The following is a 23,306-nucleotide window of genomic DNA, read 5'->3' on the forward strand; positions in this document are numbered from 1 at the left end:
TTTCCTAGCACGGCGCCAGCGATAAAAATTGTATCCATCGGGTCCTAAAAAATTTGCGATGTAAAATGGTCCCTGAGACCCGATTTTACATTGGCCCCAATGTTAAATGCCCCCCAGACCCCAATTTTCATTGTATCCCCACCCTGATGGGTCAAATGCCCCCCCATTGTTAACGCTACCCCACGAGGAACGCCAACCCGAAGCATGGCGAGGGGCGGCGGTACGCGTCCTCCGACCTTTTCATACCCCCACTATCTACGTCGGCGTGGAGTTGATTCTATATAGTATGGCGAGCGCAGCGAGCCACCGAGCCCGAAGCGTGGCGAGGGGATGGGTAATACTTGTGAAGTAATGCGCGTCCCCTCGTGGGGCTGGCTGTGCTCGCCACGCTTCGGGCTCTGTGGGTCGCTGCGCGTCGCTGCGCTTGCCACACTATATAAAATCAACTCCACGCCGACGTGGATAGTGGGGGTATGAAAAGGTCGGAGGACGCGTACCTCTACTCCTCGAGGGCTCGCTGCGCTCGCCACGCTTCGGGTTGGCGTTGACAATGGGGGGGCATTTAACATTGTCAGTACCCATCAGGGTGCGTGTACAATTTAAAATCGGGTATAATCGCGTCTCATCGCATGCGATGCAACGTTATTTTTTGGGTTGTACGATGGCATGCGATGGAAATGAGGGCGCCGTGATAATACACAAGTACCAAAATATCAATATCATTAAGTTCGTGCTCGCTCCCATTAATAACATGAGGTGGATGCTTAATTAATCTACCTGCAGCCAATATCGTTTTATCGTTTATCATTTAATCTAGTCTGTGGGGTTCTTTTTTTTTATTCTAGTAGACAGGGGGGGAGGGGGTAAGGGGCCCTGCCTACGTTGTCTGTCCCAGGCCCCCAAATTTTTGATGGCAGCCCTGGTCGCCATCAGGACATCCTGAGATCTTGGAATTATAGAGCACACATTTATTGGGATTACTATGACTCCTCTACAACCCCCAAATATCCAGTATTAAATATTTCCCATGCAGCTTTGGAATATTCCGTGACATTTGACTTTTAAATTCTGAATATACCAGTTGATGTCACAGATGGGACACCCATCCTTTATTCTGATTTTTATATACTGTGTTTTTTTAAATTTTATCAGTTATATTGATTTTTACATTTATCTTTAGTATAGTTAATAAATATTATCGGTACTTATGAGTTATCCGGGCGCCCGATTTCTAAATCGGGTCGGATCGGGTACATCGCATCGCATCGCATGCGACCATCGGATGCGATGCGATGCGATGACCCGATTTTTCCATAGGAATCAATGTTAAAATGGACTAAGTCCATTTTAACATGGAATTCAATGGGAAAAAGGGGTCCTTTTCATACCCCTACTATCCAAGTGGGCATGGAGTTGGATATAAACCTGTGGCGAGCGTAGCGAGCCACCGAGCCCGAAGCGTGGCGAGCGTAGCGAGCCCCGCGAGGGGACATAGAATACCGTCCCCTCGCGGGGCTCGCTTCGCTCGCCACGCTTCGGGCTCGGTGGCTCGCTACGCTCGCCACAGGTTTATATCCAACTCCATGCCCACTTGGATAGTAGGGGTATGAAGAGGACCCCTTTTTCCCATTGAATTCCATGTTAAAATGGACTCCGTCCATTTTAACATTGATTCCTATGGAAAAATCGGGTCATCGCATCCGATGGTCGCATGCGATGCGATGCAATATCGCATCGCATCGCATCTGATTGTATGCCTTAACTTAAGGCATACAATCAAAAAATCGGGCGCCCAGATAACTCATAAGTACCATATTATCTATCATTGTGAACCGTCTCAGAGCGAAAGTGTCTTTTCACATCAGCCACATTTGTAGACTTATAATATTATTAACCTTTGTTGCAAAATGTCAATTCCTAGGTAAATAATCCAGCATGTTTTCTTTCAGAGAAGGAATGATCATGAAGAGATCTGGTGGTCACAGAATACCTGGCTTAAATTGCTGTGGACAAGGAAGTGTTTGCTACCGATGGTCAAGGAGGTAATGAAAGTACAGGATGAAAATGTGAGGTAGTCCTTTACTCTATAACGATTGATGAGAAAGTTGCAATATTGGGGGTTATTCAGACCTGATCAGCGCTTCTCTGCTAATTTGCAGCGCCCTGTGATCAGATAACCACCACCCCGCCAGAGTGAAATCATGCCCTGTGCAAGGCTGCGAAAGACTTCAGAAATCAGCTATATATCTATTTGCAACTTACTCACCATCTAATGCTTTTCCCTGTGTGTGTGTGAAGCCTGTGAGTAGCCCAGGACCTACTTGGCCTGTGTGATGAAAACAGGCTGACGTCAAACACCCTCCCTGCATTTTTTCTGACACTGCTGCTGCGTTATCAACGGCTTCTTTATCACTCCACCAGGCTTAATAAATCTGCCCCCAAGTTTGAGAATGCTCTGTATGTGCAGCAATAGACAATAAATGCAAATGACTGATTTGCAAGGTCTCCAACTATTTTAATGTTCATATTTACTTGTGTTCTTAGGAAATAGCAGCATGGCTTACAATCTGTGGAAGTGGTCCATATACACTATACTATATGCCTACTTAATGTTAAAATAGACATGAAACATATTTTGGTTAGATCGCAGGTTCTCAAAGTCGGTCCTCAGGACCCCACACAGTGCATGTTTTGCAGGTCTCCTCACAGAATTAAGGGAAATAACTAGCTCCACCTGTGGATCTTTAAAATGTGTCATTCAGTAATGAGTGCACCTGTCGGGTGACCTGGAAAACGTGAACTGTATTGGGTCCTGGGGACCGAGTTTGAGAACCACTGGGATGTATGCAGCAGTGATAAAGGAGTATAAGTGAGCCAGTGGATAAGTTGCCCATGGCAACCAATCAGCTGCTCTCTATATTTTTATATTATGCATATTATAGATGTTACTTTAGCGCTGATTGGTTGTCATGGGAAACGTCTCCACTGGCTCACTTCTCCCGTATCATTGCTTCACACAACTACCCCATTGTTTGCTATCTAGTACTCTGGCTGTCTGAGGTGCTGCTAACATTTCTGTCACAGTTAACAAATGCTAGTAAAGCATCTGGCCTAAAGGGACCTACACGGGGTGATTTCCGGGCGTTTTTAAAGCGATCTCTGTGGATCACTTAGAAAATCCCCCTACATCGCTCCGTGTGTAGGGGTCATAGCTATAGCGATACGCACACCCGTGCATCGATATCGCCCGGCGATTAATATCCAGCATGCTGGATAACTCTAGTTAATCGCTGGTCAGGGCCAGGACTGTTGGAGCTCCCGGCTGAAGGAGATACTGGATCTGAGGTGAGTGAAACTTATCTTGGTGAACATACCTAAAGTTTGTCTGGAATTTACCATTTCACTGCCAGTTCCCTCTGTAAGGTGGAAGCATTTCTTGTGTTTTGCAGGTGGTTGGTTGTGAAGGATTCTTTCCTGATGTATATGAAGATAGACTCGGGCGCCATTTCTTTTGTTCTTTTGGTTGATCAGGAATTTAATATAAAGATTGGAAAAAAAGACACTGAGACCCAGTATGGGTTACGCATAGACAATCTCTCCAGGTAAGCCTTAATCATTAACCAGTCTTATGCCAAGAATAGATTTTTGCCATGGCTTATTGTACACTTACATATTATGGGCCTGATCCTCATTCTGACATAACACAAACGTATCTATGGCCCCCTGCTGTGGATGGAATGTGAGTGAGCTGCGACACATCTATGTGATTGTACTGCGCCCCTCCTCCATATGTAAAATAAGCTGGAATCATTCTCATTGGCCCTCCTGATAGGTACTGGAAATCCATCTACATTTGGCATCCAGAAAGGATGGACTCTGTCGCCCACTACACAACCCATCACTGTAATGTGTATGACTCTTTTTTTTTTTTTGTGTACGTTCACAAAAATGTACAGTATGCAAGAAATTGCTGCTTTATATGATGCCACATTTGAGTGTGATCCAGAATCAGTGCCTATGCATTTTGTTTTTATGCTATATTAAAATGGTTAAAAGCTTCCTATTAGAATCAGAATCAGGTTGGAGCACATCCAGTTTGTGTGTACATAGCACAGTGCACGCAGCATGCAGCAGTAGGAATATTTCCAATACAGTTACACAACACCACATCAATTTCATGTCAACAATTTTGGATGTGCACAGAGAGCGGTATACGCTCATTGGGTCACCACAAGTAGGTCGACGCCACTAGGTCAACATGCAGGTAGGTCAACGTGATTCTAGGTCGACATGCAGGAAGGTTGACGCGACTTTAGGTCGACAGGGTCATTAGATCGACATGGGGAAGGCCGACAGTCAAAAGGTCGACATGGTTTTTTTTTTTACTGTTTTTGAGCCGACATGTGCCCACAGGCGGTACTTTATGCCCTACCATCCACTAGGGCGTGGTTGGAGAATAAAATAGTGTGCCGAGCATAGCGAGGCACCGTGGTGGTATGTTTCTGTGTCCATGTCGACATGTGCCGACAGGTGTTATTTCAATCCCTACCATCCACTAGGACTGCTTCCGGGCATTTTGCTTTGCCTGCCTGAGGCAGGCAAAACAATATCCCTGGTAAGCCGTCGCCAGCTTCTTGTGGCTAATAAAATAGATTAGATTGTGGGTAATAGGATACCGGGGATATGCCACACTGTATATCCATATACTGTAGGGTCTTGTTTCTTATTTCAGATTGTATCCGTGTAGCACCTTGTCTCTTGTTTCCCACAATTTGTATTGCTGGAGCAGTTATGTTGAATCAACTTGGAGGATTTAGTTTATTTCTTGTAGATACACAGAAGAATTTCCCTTCGTTATCATATGTGAACTATAATTTCTTAACTCAGATATAACATTTATTTATTACTTTTATGATAAAAGTTCTGGTATACAGAGTGACTCCAGATAATATAGATCCTTGCTATCAGAAATATGTCTTGTTATACTGTAAGTGACTTGCGTATTCTAACCTTTCAGAACCATGTTACATAACATAGCTATCTTTCAGGTGGTGTGATGTTCAGTTTTGCAAACTGTGGCTTACTTAATACATTGCACAACTTGAACACTTTAGTACATGTCTGTAAACAACAAATAAAAACAAAAAAAAACTACAGGCCAACCCCACATCAATCTGCATTATTTCAAACCTCCATGTCAGATTCACATTTTTAGGCTGAGGTAATGCAGATTATGGGGGATATTCAATCTCCGGCGAGCACCTCCCATCGGGGAGATGCCCGCCGGGCCCTATTCAATGCTGTCTTTCGCGGCAGCATTGAGCAGGGTATCTCGGCAGAACAAGCCCGACATCACTAGCTGTCAGGCTCGTTCCGCCGAGAACAGCCGGGAAGTGACGAACTGCCGGCTGCAGCTCGCCTCTTCCCGGCCGCAACTCCCGGCCACGCCCCCTTCTAGCTCCCCGGCAGATGGGACATGGAATCCCGCCTGCATGTTCTCGGTCGAGCTGACCGAGAATGGGACTGGGTCACGGCGGTCGAGCAAGCTCGACTGGCGTGACCCTCACATTGAATACCCCCCTAAGTGTATTGTCTCTCACAATTTATGAATTTATAAATGAACAAGAGCGATTTTGCTCTTGTTCGCATGCGAATCCCCCACAACATGCATGTGCGTGTGTCAAAATGAGAACGCATCCGGGAAGGATCCAGTCACATTTGTTGGGAAGTAGGGGGGCGGTTGCGCAGCGTTTATGAGATGTGATCTGGACAACACAGGCAAGTCCAGACATCACACACAGCTTCTGCCACCTGAAATATGGCGGTGCATATGGAGATAAGGAGAAGGTATCTGTCCAAGCCTTTGCATGATATTTTAGTGGCAAGAGGGCCCGAACATTTGCACACAGGCCACCCTCTCTTAAAATGCCCCTGACTAATATCCCACACCAGACTAGCAGACTCCATTTCTGTACCTGTATGGCGAGACATCTCTTCTCAAGGCGGTCAGGTTGTGTATGTGGTATTACTCCTCATATGGAGCCAACACCTGGGACATGGGTGCCTCAATCATGCCAGTCTCTGACCTGCTTCCCTGCATATAACTCCTTTGACTTATCAGCAGCCTGGGTGCAATATTTACGTCTCTCCCTAGCCATGGTCCTGGACAGCTTCTGCTGTAGTCTGCTTACTAGCTTTCTGTGCGCAGTTGTTTGGCTTCTCAGCCCAGTGTGTTTTATGTGCACCATTTACTACTACTGGCCACTCTCCAGTTTCCAGTAAGTCCTGTGATACTCCCAATGCCGGTCACTACTAAACACAGTGTTGCTATGATAACCCTTTATACAGAGTTTCCTATGAATCTCCATTGTCTGCTGTGTTAAGGCTGTTGGCTGTCATATTAATAAGTATCCTCAGTGGCTCTTTATGCCGTACCCTGTCCTAATCCTATCCACCAGTCCAAAATGCAAACCTCTGGTCATACTCCGACTCCAGAAGACTCACAGACCCTGACAACTGGATTTCTTAGTTGCCTCAAGTTCTGCCCCTCAGTATTATTAAACTGAATAAAGCCCATCAATACGTGCTGCTGAATGGAGTTTAAAGTATATTGTGGTCTATTTAAGCCTTGCAGAGGGATAAAGGACCAGCCAATCAGCTCCTACCTACCACTTTATCTCTCTCCAAGGCTTACTAATAGACCCCATAGTGCTGTAACCAGGTGCAGTTATGCCATTACAGACCTAACACACACAATTCGGCTAGTAAGGGATAAGCTGCTAAGGGATCCTGGCAGATGGGAAACCTAAGTATGCAATATACAGAGAGTGAGCATTTTATGGGGAGGTTTCCCAAAGGTGAAACTTAAGAGATTTTGGTATAGTTGAGATACTCCTGCACACAAGATTTTGGCTATGTAGGACATAAAAGTTGGTATTCAATTGTTATATTGCGCCAATCTACCTTCACAAATGATGGAAGATCATAAGGCGATATTAAATTGATCTATTTGTTTTCCCCTTTCGCGCTCCTTATGGTCAGTTTTAGTAACGCATTCGCTCATTTCAGCTCAGCACACCCGGGGATAGTGAGCTGAAATGCTGGTGAAAACAATAGAATACCGCCCATAGAATTTTCCATAAAGAGGCATAAAACACAATAGCACTAATAATAGTGAAATAATAATAATTAAATATCTCAAATAGCACTTAATATTGTAACACCACTAATTAGTTTTTTCACATACAGTATATGAAAAAAGTCCATTGTACTACATATATTTACAGACCCATCTTAACAGCAGTAGTACAGTAGAACCCTGGTTTCTCAGCCCTGGGATTGTTATCTTTCCAAAGTTACTCGCTATGTACCCAATTCCCCCTTACCACTAGAGCATGGTCACTGTACATTCAGCTCCCCCCTAAAACCTTAGCACATTTCCATGCATTCAAAATTCTGGAGGCTGTTGCTCCATAAGAATGCAGCAGTTGGGGAAAGGGGTCACACTAAACATCACGCATTATCGGACATCTACTAGTGGCAGAGAGATAGCCCTTCGTAAAGATATTTAGGAAATTTCATCAAAATATTTTTATGTGTGCCTAATATTTCCCATTGCCACAGGAGACTAAAATTTTGTTTCTACAACTATTATTAATTTGGAGAAAAAAAGGAATAATTGTGTTTTGTGAAGATATTAAAACAATGTTTGATTTTTTTTGTTTTTGTTTATAGGTCTTTAATCTTAAAATGTAACAGCTACCGACATGCCCGCTGGTGGGGTCAGGCTATTGAAGAATTTGTTGGAAAGCATGGGAAAAACTTCCTTATAGAGCACAGATTTGGCTCCTATGCAGCAATTCAACTTCACACTCTCTGCAAGTGGTATGTACCTGACATAAGAGTACGGTCACCTTAGCAGATGTTACTCTATGAAGTACGAGGTCTCTGGAAATTAGTCAGTAATACCCCATTCACACCAGAAATGCAGGGACAAACCCGGGAATTCAGTTCCCGGGACAAGCAGGGACATTCCCGGGTTTGGACCCATTCACACCAGAAATGTCCCTGCATTTTCTGGTGTGAGAAGGGGGCGGGAAGGAGGCCGGCAGGAGGTGGGGAGGCGGCGGGATGGCGGCGGAGGTGGGGAGAATACTCACCCCGGTTGCTGGTCCTCCGTGCAGGCCAGGAATCCACACAGGCGGCGGCGCAAATGACGGGACAGGCTGCGGATGAAGATGACGCAGCTCTCCGGCGTCCTCACTGCCGCCGGAGAGCTGCGTCATCATCATCCACCGGCTGTCCCGTCATTTGCGCCCGCCGCCTGCGTGGATTCCCGTCCAGACAGCACAACGAGGACACGGCAACCCGGGTAAGTATACCCTGTACCTTTCACACCAGCCAGGTCCCCGGGTTAAACCCGGGAACAACCCTGGTACCTAGCCGGGTTGAAATTTGCCCGGGATTTTGTCACGGGAACCTTTCATACCAGCGCTAGTACCGGGTTGTTCCCAGACTCAACCCGGGAATTTAGGCTGGTGTGAATGGGGTATATGTCTATGAACATGTGTAGTTTATGCCTTACTGCCACAGCAAAAGGGCAGTGTAAAGTTGAAGTATCAGGGACACGCTGTTTTGAGAAAAAAATAGGAAAACCTAAGAACAACAGCAAAATGAGTTTAATGCAATGTCAAACTGCTAATGTATATGTGATCTCAAAGCAGTTACAGGGGGTTGGGTACTGGATCCTATATGTGATCTCAAAAGAGTTACATGGTGCTGGGCACTGGATCCCAGCTCTTATGATGCCGACAGACAGCGCCCACTCGATGCTCAGGATCCCAACACTTCATAGCTACGTATCCCAGCCCTCTACTCCCTAACCTCCCCATAGCCTGCACCCTAACCCTACCCGTAACCTATCCCTAACCCAGGGTGCCTAAACCTAACCCTGTAGTGCATAGCCTTCCACACACACAGCCTAATACCCCTTTTCCACTAGCAAAAATATCCTGGGATTTTGCGCGGGGACGTGCATCGATCCATATTTTTTTGCTAGTGTAAACGCTTCTCAAGGAAAATGGTCGACTCATCTGGGACTCAACCCAGGTAATTACCTGGGTTGGACCCGGAATGCTCCAGGGTCCAAGGACAGTGGAAAAAGGTAACTCAGGTTGATGCTCTCATCTCCCAGTGCCACCCCAGCCCACCTCCCGATGACATCACCCACCCAGTTTTATGCCAGGTCAGGCTGCTAGTGGGAAAGGGTTGCATATTGGAACCCTAGCCATCCCCTGCATACTTATTTTTCGGCATGCCGATACAGGGCTCTGGCGTCGGCATTGTAAGCAGTGTCATGATTCCAGTGCCAATCTTCTTATGAGTATAATGGATTTCGATTGCCGGCATCCCAAGTTCCTTAGACTGACTGACCCAACAAATAAGCTCTTTCCACAGTTTATCTCAATTTGTTAGCCTACATTTACAGTATTGGTTTGCACTGCTATGTAATAGGCTCAGCATTAGGCCTACTACTGTATACTTATAACACTTTCACACGAAAAACCCAGCTCCAACCGGGGACATTGAACAAGGGTTTGGACTCTGGTATTGGGTCACCCACTCCTTCTACACTGGAGGATTTACCTGGGTTATTCCTGAGTTGTCAAGTTCACATCCGGCCCAGATCTTCCGGTGACCAGGGTTTTTCATCTAACAGTGGGGGCAGGGAGAAGATATCCTGTCCAAGCACTACTAAGCTCATCAAGCAGATCCTTTTTTGCCATGACCCAGGTCATTGTGACTTGGGTCAAGCCTTTCACACTGGAAGCTACCTAGGTTGGACCCTGAAATAACCCTGGTAGTAACCTAGATCTATGCCCCGGCCGTTTTGACCTGTTTAGACCCTATCACACTAAGACTGACTTTTTGCTCAGTATAAAAGGGGTATTAGCATTCTTATACCTCACAGCTTAGCCTAATGGCAGCTACAGTCTACTGTTTATCTGCTCAACACTAATTCTGAGACTTTACCAAGGTTAATAAATAAGAATATATTGCACTGCACCTCACATGTTTTGTGCTTCGGAAATGAGGACAGTGGTGACGCCACCTATTACAGATCATTGGCTGACTCCGTGTCCTCTCCTTTTTCTTTGAATTTTATAACAGATCAGCACAGAAATGAAACTCGTTTTTTCTTTTCGGTGTATTTCATTCTTTCAGAATGCATAGTATTTCCTGCACAGTAACAAATGATTCACCTGTAGAACAAATCAGTTGTAACCGCCCATTTCAGCTAAGGTCATACCCATCCATGTTGTGACCTTTACCTAATAGTAATTGAAATGACCTATTTTATTACTGTACATACTTTCTGTGTAATGGACGCATGGTCATGCCATTACATTGCAGTATCTATGACACCCAATAGCGTGGAAGAATCCAACAAAGGGGTGTCTGGAAATACTGCTCTTGTCTGTAAATTGCATGCATAAAGGCCCTGATTCTGGTTAACTCCGTAAGCTGCGAAGCTTGCAGCTTACTGAGTCCCATAGCGCCTGCCCCACCGGCCCACTGAAAATTACACCCCCCCCCCCCCCCCCGCCACCTTATTATCCACTTGCAACCATGCAAGGGGACGCGTTATGAAGACCACATACTGCATGTGCCCGCTGCATGAGAAATCAATCGATGGTCGACGACCATCGAATGATTTCTCTTGCCTTCGCAAAAATAAGTCAGTGGAGACTGACTTATATTTGTGGAACGAAGACAGGGTGGGCGGCTGACATCATGTGACGTCAGCCGCCCACCCGCGGGAAAACCTCGTCCCACTCACAATACTATGGGAATGACCATGGGTAGTCCATGAAACGCTGGGCGTTCCCATGTCCGTGCGCCTCCACCGCCCCGATCCCGCCCTCAGTTCCCCCTCCCCACCCGCCCTTGGCCCTGCCTCCCCACTGTTCACCTCCCCACTGAAATGCCAGAATTGACCCCTATATCTGGTGAACAAAAGTAAAGTCAGTGATAGCCAGCGGCCCATAGAGACCAGCACGTCAGCACATACAGAGCATACACACATACTCCACACACAGAGGTTGATGACTTGTAGTAAACCAGGTCCATGAGCTTTCATGATACAACACCTCACTCCTTCATAAAAAGTAATTGGGAAACATCTCTTTGTAGATTGTATTGTTTTTCTCTTTTCTTAGGAATGTTATTTCATATTAGTACTTCTGATGTATTTTAGGTACGTCAATGCTAAAGGATATTTTAATGATGTGGCAGATGCTATGGAAGCAGCAAAAGAAGAAATTTTTATTACAGACTGGTGGTAGGTATTGATTCTACATAACTTTAACTCTGTTCATGTTACGTTCTATTCCTCTTTCAGTGGTGCTCAAACTTATGCTAGGTACACACCAGAACAATGATGATCGTGAGCAGATTGTACCATGGTCGCACGATCTGTTGGAGCAAATGATTCAATCATGATCTGTATCCAGTTGAAGGGATCATTTACAAATCCTGACTGGAGCAAGTAGGATATCCAAAACAACCAAACGACCAGCAGGGACGCGCGTCGGATCGGAATCGGATCTAAAACATGCAAAAAAATACCCAATTTACATATAATCGGTCGAAATTGACAGGATTAAAGCCAAATCGTTCTGTGTGTACCCAGCATTACAAACGGGTAGGACCCTGCTTTTTTACTGTTCCAAATACCGTTTTTTTTATGGAAACAGTAAATTCACTGTGGACCTTTCAGACCGCACAAGGTCACTGTTTTGAAACGGTACAAAACCGGCAAAATACCGGGTAATATGTGAGGTCTGAAAGGGACATAAGACTCCCCATTTGAACCTTTATTTTTTACTTCACCTTGGCCCTTATTCTGGTCGGTGCGGATATATCCGCGTGCGTTCGGCCCGCCAATGTTTTGTGTCTGCGCATGTGCAGAGGCTTTTCTGCGCATGTGCGAGCGGGGCGTACGGCCAAATGCCTCATGATATGTGAACACTCCGAACAGGGGGTGGAGAGGGGCATGAAGGGCTATTTGGGCTCATTACCATATGCATACGCCCCGCGTTTCATGGGCGTTCCCATGCAAACGCTGGGCGTACGTATGGTAATGCGGCCGTGACGCACGTGTAGGGGGCGGACATATGACATCGCCGGATGTCAGCTGCCCGCCCAGATCCCTGCTTTTGCACGGAAAAATGTCCGTGTGGTCTGAGGTTGCGGGAGCTGGTGGAGCACTCGGTCCTGCATTCGGTGGTCTGCGACCATCGAATGATGGGGGAGGTTCCCTTAGATGGAGGAGGCGTATTCCGTGAAAAATACACGTGCGGTCCGTTCGGCCAGCTTCTTACCGCGTACGGACGGAGTTTGCGATCCGTATGGAAGGCGGGGTTTCGCACGCACGGTCCTGGCCGCATAATCGGATCCGGCCGCACCGATCAGAATAAGGGCCCTTGTTTTGATACAATACACCAGACTCAATGATTTTTTTCTATACAAAATATAAACAAATCTTTTAAAACCCTTTTCCTTTTTGTGATAGAATGAAACACACTAGGCAATGTTGTGTCTAGGACAACTACAAATGTTACTTTCCCACATCTTGGTGCTGGGCAGTACAGTATCTTAGAGACAGGAATGTGTAAGTGTTTGGATAGCAGCCTGGTGAAACCACACATTCTTGTCTCTTTCCCAGAACTGCAGAAAATGATGACTGCTATGAGATGGCAATTGTCCAGCTGACCTTGTCCCTAATCGCTACCATGATCTGAAATAAATGTTTCTAAAATCCCCAGATTGCCCCAAAACAATTCAGGACTACAGGGAAAACATTTTTCCTTTATACTTCGTTTCTTTTAAAAGTAGAGTGATTTCCCATCTTTGTGCCTAGAATGTGTGGCTCACACACACTTGTAAAATACTGCGTGGTGCCTGCACAGTTGGCACAGATGGAAATTAGCTTTCAGTGACCATGCTCTAAATCTTTTCAGCAATCACAAAATAATAAGAATCAAGAATAGTGAAACAGCGTTTAGCGTGCCCTGTGACATTTCTTCCTTTTGTATTCAGGACAATTTTGAGTAGCAGTTGAGAAAACATCAGGGCTCCTCGTCATCATACTGTAAATGTTAGCACAGGTAAAATGTAGCGTAGCATTCTTATAGCATCCTGTTAATGAGAAAGATGTTCATACGTTTCTGATAAACCTAAAGACACTCTAGTATTCTATTTTTTCCCCATTGTAATTAATGAGAATATTTAGAGACACCTGTTAAATTATACCAATATTATAGGACTTCAGACATCTTGTTGGATCTGGTTTATAATCCCTTTGTCTGTTCTTAGAGCCGTCTTGTTGGTCACATGTGACAATAGTTCTACAGTACAGTAAACGGGGGCGTGGCCTGATAGCATGGGGCGATTATTACGTCAGTGGCGGCTGGGGGAAATAAACGTCTTATTAATATTTACAGACTGTAGCTTGTTTCCCTGCACTGAGCAATTTTTATTCTATGTGCATGACATCAGTGCCTCTTTATCAGACATCCCAATGCAGCAAGCACTGGCAAACAAAGGGGCTCTATATATGTCCAACCGAACGCACAGAGCTCTAGAGCCTCGAGTATCAAACTAAGTCTTCAGGCTACAAAAGCTGCGAGGGGAAAACACACTGACAACAAAGCGTCCTGACAGCAACGTGTAAATGTATTACAGCTGGTAGAAGGAGTAGCCAAGGGCCATAAGGGCTTGTTTATACTAGAACTTTTACTTTCTCCCGTTTGCAGACAAGCACACATGGATCAAAATGACAATTCATCTTTTTCCATTGGCAAGCAGTTAGAGGTAGATTTACAGAGATAGGAGTTCTACTGAAGATGGGATGTTGCCCATAGCAACCAATCAGAATCCACTTCTTATTTATTTAGCACCTTCTAAAAGCTATTAGATCAAATCTGAATGGTTGCTATGGGCAACATCACATGCAATCCTGCCGTCCGGGATGCTCCCGCGTGGCTCAAGGGGGATCGGCTGCGGCCTCTCCAGGGGATTTGGTTTTGCGATTGGACGCTCCCCTCCCCAATATAAATCTCTTGAACATTTTACATCTGCCCCCCCCCCCCCCCCTCCAGTACAACATGGGTTTCCCCAGGTGTACAAGTACTTGCTCTTTCTTTAATTATTCCAAAATCAGAAATAGGCCCATTGTTTGAAATCATGGCATGTGTAGACATCAGTCATTACCGCCAGTATTATGTAATATAACGTTGAAAATATTCTGTTTCAAGGCTGAGTCCAGAAATATTCCTGAAGCGACCGGTGGTGGAAGGGAACCGCTGGAGATTGGATTGCATCCTAAAGAGAAAGGCGGTGAGTGACTTATGAAGAAATTGTGTAGAGCACGATATTAGTTTATTACATATAGTCTGAAAAAGTCTCCATTAAAATGCTTAACTCTTTGAGTGGTCCACTCAGGGGTGTATTTCTAATGGGTACAGTTTGCATTGCACCCTGCGCTCCATTTTTTCAATACTCACCCCTTCAGAGTCATGGCGGAGGCAGCAGCACTGCAGAAAACACCAGGACTATGGACATTTTCCCCGCATTTTGCACATGGGCAGTATTCATCTCCCCCCTTCCCGAGAAACCTGCATTTGGGCACTCGACTATGAGACAGTGCTAGGGTCTCCTAGTTACACTAGTGCTCAGAGTCTACTGCGCTACCGGCTAGAGAGGTGGGGGCCCGGATCTCTTAGTGCCAGATGTACTAGGCCTTGAAAAGTGGTAAAAAGAAAAGTGATAACGTACCTACCAATCAGCCAGCTTCTGTCATTTTTTAAACACAGAATACAACATAGTACAGGTTGAGTATCCCTTATCCAAAATGCTCAGGACCAGGAGAATTTTGGATAACGGATTATTCCGTATTTCGGAATATTTTAATATTTCAATGATGTATTTTGAAGTATCTTGCATTTATGCTGTATAAACACATAATATACACACAAATATATTTTATTACCACATAAAATACACACAAATATATTTTATTTGTTCAAAAAACAAGGTTTCAAAACGTGAAACATTTTGTTTCATCTCAGCACTGAATTTGAATGCCAAGCAATCATTGTCTTGCACATATATAGTGCCAGTTACATATCATGTCCCCAGTGATGCTGTTACAAATGTCCCCAGTGAGTTTTTAGCAAAAAAAAAAAAAAAAAAATTTTTAACTTTCTGGAATGTCTGGTTTTCGGGAATAATTCTGATTTCGGATACGGGATACTCGACCTGTAGTTAGGAGTTGATTGGCCGATACTTTTTCAATCTCCACTTAATCACTTTCAAGGCTCAGTACATCTGGCCCTCTATACAGCCCAGTGGAAGTGGGCAGCGATGATGTAGCTGCCACTTCCCTTTCACATGCACAGTTTTAGTGACAACACTGTCTGCCTGTTTGAAAGATATCGGTAAGGAGCAGAACAATGCTCAGATCCTTATTAACATTCCACATTAACAGTGGTCTCAGGGCCTATCTACAATTGGTGCGGGGTTTGTGTTGCACACAAACCTTTGTGTCAAGAGGGGCTCAGTGCCACAGACTAGGGACACTTTAATAGAAGTGGAAGCCAGTGTGCAGCCATTATTAGTACACCCTGCCACGGGCGCTGTATACAGAACTCAGTCTTAGCAGGCTACCAACTGTGCCAAGTCTCCAGTAATGTTTTCAAGCACTGTGACAGAGTCTTTGCTTTAGTCACACGTGTTATATTTTCAGATGGTGGAGTGTGGGACCATGGAAAGAAAAAGGTACTTGTGACAATGCCCCTTCCTTCATATAGAAGTGTTCACAAACTGTGTGCTGCATGGTGCTTGCATGGGTGCCACAGAATATCTAATATAAATTGCCATTTTCAGTCATGTATTACCATGTATATTATTAAAGGAAAAAAGAAGAGTGACAGAGCGCAAATCTATAATATAATATAATCCCTCCTGAGTCTGCAGCTGTGTCTATTAAGTGGCTACTCTGCCCCTTAAAGTACCAAAAAACAGACAAGAATTTAGAGACAGCGCTGATCCAGGTCAATATATATTTTTAATTCAATAAAAAGTACAATATGCAATTATAATTATACACAAACAACCGGCCGGTAATATATATATATATATATATATATATATATATATATATATATATATATATATATAAATACTATAATGTCACTGTGACTGTAGCTTTGAGAGTTTTAGCATAACCCAATACAAGCAGTGGTTATAAGGTGCTTTATATATTATTGGAATCCAAGTTAGTATAACTATTAATATTCCGTAATTGGTGTATAAAGGCAGTTAGTCATGTAACAAACAAATAACTCTCTCACAGCTCCTGTTTGTTAGTTATTAATAGCATGCATGCTTTTAGTGGTTATTGCAAAGCAGGTTTCAGCCAGTGGATTGAGAAAGATATTGGAGCTCTACTGAGCTATAACTTGCCAGCCTCCCGATTCAATTCTTGGTATAATGCTGGGTACACACCAAAACGATTTTGGCACAATCCCATCAATCTGGATTCAATTCAGACTGATTGGATGCAGATTGGATGCAGATTTGGTCAAAATCGTTTGGTTGGATATGAATTGGATCCTAATCCGATCCTACCTGCTGCAGGTAGGATCTGTAAAAGATCCATTCATCTGAATACAGAGGGGATCGGATCGTATGTAAATCGTATGCAAATCGTACGATCCGATTTGCATACGATTTGCATCCAATCCAAATCGTTTTGGTGTGTACCCAGCATTAGATAGTGGCGTCCTGGCTGCTGATTCCCTGCATGTGCAATGCAGCCTTTCAGGGTTCCTCCACACACTTGTAAGCGGGATGGCAGCAAGATCAGAGTCCGTATAGCTGTATAGTGGCATCGCCACCTGTGTAGCTCCTTAACACGTTTCCCCGCCTTTGGCTCGGCGGCTTCCTCAGAAGGACGTGTATATGATCTGTATATTATTATTCCTTTTTATATTGATAACCAAAATTTCACTATGATAATTTAAAAGTAACGTTAAATTGCTTCCTTACGATTACAGCAACAAGGAGTGAAGATCTTCGTCATGCTATATAAGGAAGTAGAGTTGGCATTGGGAATAAACAGTGAGTACAGCAAGAGGACACTCCTACGGATACATCCCAATATAAAGGTATGACAGTGTCCTTTAATAGGTGTGTATGTATATATACAGATGCTGTTTATCCTGCCCCCTGGGTTACCACATCTAGCTGAAGCTCAGAGGGGTGCTTAGTCTACAGAGTACAGTGTTCTGTCCAGAGTGAGACTCTGGGGTAGATGTATGAAGCAGTGATAAGGGAGGAGAAGTGATAAAGTGCCTGGTACTTTATCACCGGCCAATTAGTTCCTGACTGTTAAGTTAGAGGCTGGGTTTATTAAAGGACAGTTAGGAGCTGATTGGCCGGTGATACTGTACCAGGCACTTTATCACTTCTCCCTTATCACTGTTTCATACAATTACCCCTCTGCGCTAAGAGCAGTAATCATTCAGTCACTGATTAGTACATTATGGCTACTAGTACCATATAGAGTCCAACAAATGTGGAAGGGTTGCAGCCAAATAACGTTTGTTTACTTACCCGCTAAGATGATAGTCACAAGTTTCTGAGTTCTACGCTGGCAAAACTTTAGTGTGTAGACAACCAAATAAGTATTCCAAGAGAATACATCTGAATGGGATCATTGGTCAAAAAGTAAGGAGGATTTGTCACTGTGTGACCTGCATGCAGAACGACTGGATCTGTGTATTCCTGCAGTTACTTATGCATTATCAGAAGACCAGGTCTGCACCTTGGTTGGCAGCTTCAGTTACTTCATGAGTAGCAACAGCTCATGCAAGAAACAGCTCATGCAAGAAACAGATCTCGCCTAACATGACACAGTTTCCCAGTAGTCTTTTATTTTCAACATACAATACTAAAAAAGCAAGACTTTCAGCAATATTAAAATACAGACTATTGTCTATGTTGACATACAGTATGAAGCTATTCCATCTTTCCTTGTGGTTAGTCCTATACAGTGGCAGAGATTGATGTCACATGGGAGCCCCACATACTGTAAATGAGGCTAATGTGGGTGGCATTGCTTTGTTAAGTATCCCCACACCTGTCTTAAATCCCTTGCTTACGCTATATACTTACCTAGAGTGCACTGAAAACAGATTGCTGTCATATTTTTTCCATTTTGATTGATATAGGTGATGAGACATCCAGACCATATGTCATCCTCTGTCTACCTGTGGGCACATCATGAGAAAATTGTTGTGATAGATCAGTCAGTGGCTTTTGTTGGAGGCATCGACTTGGCTTATGGGCGATGGGACGACGATGAGCACAGGCTGACTGATGTTGGAAGCGTCAAGCGAATCACATCAGCACAGTCAACCACTGCCATAAACACGGTAAATAGATACAATAAGCTGAAAACTATTACATGTAGGAAGAATTTTCTTACCTGCACATGAAGGATGTGTAACATACATACTGGGGGGGGGGGCACCAATATTTATCTTGCCTCCAGGCAACTGGGACGAACTTACACCACTGGTTACTAGTCTCTATACTATGTCTATGCCAGTGGTTTGTGAAATACTGTAGGATGTGTTTCACACATACTGTATACAGAGAATATAAAACAAAGCAATTCCTCTACTACTGTGTGGTATTCTCCGTTATACCCCTTATATAACTTATATACCTCATTAGGTTCGCCTGCCACCAAAATCTCAGTATAGATCGCCTATGTGATTGTACATTGAGTATAATAAAGCCTTATGTGCTAGCAGGTATATGACCCATATAGTAACACTATGCCCATATAGCCTTGTATGCCACCAGGTTTCCATATACTGTAGTGTGATAAGTCCCCATGTATTGTGTGGCAGTATATAATAACTGTCCACTCAGATAGGTGGGCTCCATAGATGCAGAAGTATGGTGACTTCTCCAACTTCCATACCTGTCTATTATTCTGCCCTCTTGGATATGGGGAGGACCAGTTGCAGTACTCGGGAATGCTGTGAAATGAGCTGATTGGTTGGCAAAATTGAATGCAGCGAATTACGTGTTAGTTACTGTAAGGAAATATTACTGCAGGGCATTAGGTGGTTGTAAGTGGATGGTAGTATGTACGGCAGTACATTAGATGGTTACAAGCAGATGAACTGTTATAGCTAGAGGGCAAAGTTGACTGCAGTATAAATTGGGTATAATTTGATTAGTAAACAGACTGTGTTGTTAGGTCCTGTCGGGCTCCACTCAGGCTCTGAATGGTAAGGACCAGTCTCAGGGGAAGACCAGCTTCCAATTACAGACTAAGCAAGGTGAAGAAGTGGTGGATAGCTCCAAGATCCGAGGGATGGGAAAATCCAGGAAGTTTGCCAAGTTCAGCCTGTATAAGCAACTCCACAAAAACAACCTCCAGCATGCGGACAGCGTCAGCAGCATAGACAGCCAGTCACGTACGTATATTTCTCTTATTTATTCTGTGATAGTCACTTTATTTGCTGATTTCTTTGTTCTCAGCATACAGTACAATCGGTCCATTGTCAACGTTAATGTTTGAATGGTGTGTGAAACCAAGAGGACTGTAACAGCAGAGAATACATAGCACAGAGTAGAGAGCACAGGGAGCACCTGTAACAGCAGAGTGTACAGAGCACAGAGAGCACCTGTAACAGCAGAGTGTACATAGCACAGAGAGCACCTGTAACAGCAGAGTGTACAGAGCACAGAGAGCACCTGTAACAGCAGAGTGTACAGAGCACAGAGAGCACCTGTAACAGCAGAATGTATGTAGCACAGAGAGTACCTGTAACAGCAGAGTGTACAGAGCACAGAGAGCACCTGTAACAGCAGAGTGTACAGAGCACAGAGAGCACCTGTAACAGCTGTGTGTATGTAGCACAGAGAGCACCTGTAACAGCTGAGTGTATGTAGCACAGAGAGCACCTGTAACAGCAGAGTGTACAGAGCACAGAGAGCACCCGTAACAGCAGAGTGTATGTAGCACAGAGAGCACCTGTAACAGCAGAGTGTACAGAGAACAGAGAGCACCCGTAACAGCAGAGTGTACAGAGCACAGAGAGCACCTGTAACAGCAGAGTGTACGTAGCACAGAGAGCACCTGTAACAGCAGAGTGTATGTAGCACAGAGAGCACCTGTAACAGCAGAGTGTACAGAGCACAGAGAGCACCTGTAACAGCAGAGTGTACATAGCACAGAGAGCACCTGTAACAGCAGAGTGTACAGAGCACAGAGAGCACCTGTAACAGCAGAGTGTACAGAGCACAGAGAGCACCTGTAACAGCAGAATGTATGTAGCACAGAGAGTACCTGTAACAGCAGAGTGTACAGAGCACAGAGAGCACCTGTAACAGCAGAGTGTACAGAGCACAGAGAGCACCTGTAACAGCAGAGTGTACAGAGCACAGAGAGCACCTGTAACAGCAGAGTGTACAGAGCACAGAGAGCACCTGTAACAGCAGAGTGTACAGAGCACAGAGAGCACCTGTAACAGCAGAGTGTACATAGCACAGAGAGCACCTGTAACAGCAGAGTGTATGTAGCACAGAGAGCACCTGTAACAGCAGAGTGTACAGAGAGCACCTGTAACAGCAGAGTGTATGTAGCATAGAGAGCACCTGTAACAGCAGAGTGTACAGAGAACAGAGAGCACCCGTAACAGCAGAGTGTACAGAGCACAGAGAGCACCTGTAACAGCTGTGTGTATGTAGCACAGAGAGCACCTGTAACAGCTGAGTGTATGTAGCACAGAGAGCACCTGTAACAGCAGAGTGTATGTAGCACCGAGAGCACCTGTAACAGCAGAGTGTATGTAGCACAGAGAGCACCTGTAACAGCAGAATGTATGTAGCACAGAGAGCACCTGTAACAGCAGAGTGTATGTAGCACAGAGAGCACCTGTAACAGCAGAGTGTATGTAGCACAGAGAGCACCTGTAACAGCAGAATGTATGTAGCACAGAGAGCACCTGTAACAGCAGAGTGTATGTAGCACAGAGAGCACCTGTAACAGCAGAGTGTATGTAGCACAGAGAGCACCTGTAACAGCAGAGTGTATGTAGCACAGCGAGCACCTGTAACAGCAGAGTGTATGTAGCACAGAGAGCACCTGTAACAGCAGAATGTATGTAGCACAGAGAGCACCTGTAACAGCAGAATGTATGTAGCACAGAGAGCACCTGTAACAGCAGAGTGTATGTAGCACAGAGAGCACCTGTAACAGCAGAGTGTATGTAGCACAGAGAGCACCTGTAACAGCAGAGTGTATGTAGCACAGCGAGTACCTGTAACAACAGAGTGTAGAGAGCACCTGTAACAGCAGAGTGTATGTAGCACAGAGAGCCCCTGTAACAGCAGAGTGTATGTAGCACAGAGAGCACCTGTAACAGCAGAATGTATGTAGCACAGAGAGCACCTGTAACAGCAGAGTGTATGCAGCACAGCGAGTACCTGTAACAACAGAGTGTAGAGAGCACCCGTTACAGCAGAGTGTACGTAGCACAGAGAGCACCCGTAACAGCAGAGTGTACAGAGCACAGAGAGCACCTGTAACAGCAGAGTGTACATAGCACAGAGAGCACCTGTAACAGCAGAGTGTATGTAGCACAGAGAGCACCTGTAACAGCAGAGTGTATGTAGCACAGAGAGCACCTGTAACAGCAGAGTGTATGTAGCACAGAGAGCACCTGTAACAGCAGAATGTATGTAGCACAGAGAGCACCTGTAACAGCAGAGTGTATGTAGCACAGAGAGCACCTGTAACAGCAGAGTGTATGCAGCACAGCGAGTACCTGTAACAACAGAGTGTAGAGAGTACCTGTAACAGCAGAGTGTACAGAGCACAGAGAGCACCCATAACAGCAGAGTGTATGTAGCACAGAGAGCACCTGTAACAGCAGAGTGTATGTAGCACAGAGAGCACCTGTAACAGCAAAGTGTATGTAGCACAGAGAGCACCTGTAACAGCAGAGTGTATGTAGCACAGAGAGCACCTGTAACAGCAGAGTGTATGTAGCACCGAGAGCACCTGTAACAGCAGAGTGTATGTAGCACAGAGAGCACCTGTAACAGCAGAATGTATGTAGCACAGAGAGCACCTGTAACAGCAGAGTGTATGTAGCACAGAGAGCACCTGTAACAGCAGAATGTATGTAGCACAGAGAGCACCTGTAACAGCAGAGTGTATGTAGCACAGAGAGCACCTGTAACAGCAGAGTGTATGCAGCACAGCGAGTACCTGTAACAACAGAGTGTAGAGAGTACCTGTAACAGCAGAGTGTACAGAGCACAGAGAGCACCCATAACAGCAGAGTGTATGTAGCACAGAGAGCACCTGTAACAGCAGAGTGTATGTAGCACAGAGAGCACCTGTAACAGCAAAGTGTATGTAGCACAGAGAGCACCTGTAACAGCAGAGTGTATGTAGCACAGAGAGCACCTGTAACAGCAGAGTGTATGTAGCACAGAGAGCACCTGTAACAGCAGAGTGTATGTAGCACAGAGAGCACCTGTAACAGCAGAGTGTATGTAGCACAGAGAGCACCTGTAACAGCAGAGTGTATGTAGCACAGAGAGCACCTGTAACAACAGAGTGTAGAGAGCACCTGTAACAGCAGAGTGTACAGAGCACAGAGAGCACCTGTAACAGCAGAGTGTATGTAGCACAGCGAGTACCTGTAACAGCAGTGTATGTAGCACAGAGAGCACCTGTAACAGCAGAGTGTATGTAGCACAGAGAGCACCTGTAACAGCAGAGTGTACAGAGCACAGAGAGCACCTATAACAGCAGAGTGTACAGAGCACAGAGAGCACCTGTAACAGCAGAGTGTACAGAGCACAGAGAGCACCTGTAACAGCAGAGTGTATGTAGCACAGAGAGCACCTGTAACAGCAGAGTGTATGTAGCACAGAGAGCACCTGTAACAGCAGAGTGTATGCAGCACAGCGAGTACCTGTAACAACAGAGTGTAGAGATCACCTGTAACAGCAGAGTGTACAGAGCACAGAGAGCACCCGTAACAGCAGAGTGTACAGAGCACAGAGACCACCTGTAACAGCAGAGTGTACGTAGCACAGAGAGCACCTGTAACAGCAAAGTGTATGTAGCACAGAGAGCACCTGTAACAGCAGAGTGTATGTAGCACAGAGAGCACCTGTAACAGCAGAGTGTATGTAGCACAGAG

General features: G+C 45.0%; 1 protein-coding gene across 3 annotated transcripts in view; it reads left to right on the forward strand.

The window, feature by feature from the left end:
- Positions 1-23,306, forward strand: part of PLD1 (phospholipase D1) — a 215,730-nt gene that overhangs the window by 147,317 nt on the left and 45,107 nt on the right. For all 3 annotated transcript variants that reach the window (XM_083177753.1, XM_083177752.1, XM_083177754.1), the window contains 8 exons: positions 1,950-2,042; positions 3,450-3,602; positions 7,735-7,884; positions 11,258-11,341; positions 14,319-14,400; positions 17,121-17,231; positions 18,297-18,500; positions 19,340-19,559. In XM_083177753.1, coding sequence (XP_083033879.1) covers positions 1,950-2,042; positions 3,450-3,602; positions 7,735-7,884; positions 11,258-11,341; positions 14,319-14,400; positions 17,121-17,231; positions 18,297-18,500; positions 19,340-19,559 — 1,097 coding nt within the window. The remainder of the gene's footprint in view (positions 1-1,949; positions 2,043-3,449; positions 3,603-7,734; positions 7,885-11,257; positions 11,342-14,318; positions 14,401-17,120; positions 17,232-18,296; positions 18,501-19,339; positions 19,560-23,306) is intronic.

This window comes from Crinia signifera, chromosome 3, assembly GCF_055691185.1.
Source record: "Crinia signifera chromosome 3, ASM5569118v1, whole genome shotgun sequence".
NCBI lineage: Eukaryota > Metazoa > Chordata > Amphibia > Anura > Myobatrachidae > Crinia > Crinia signifera.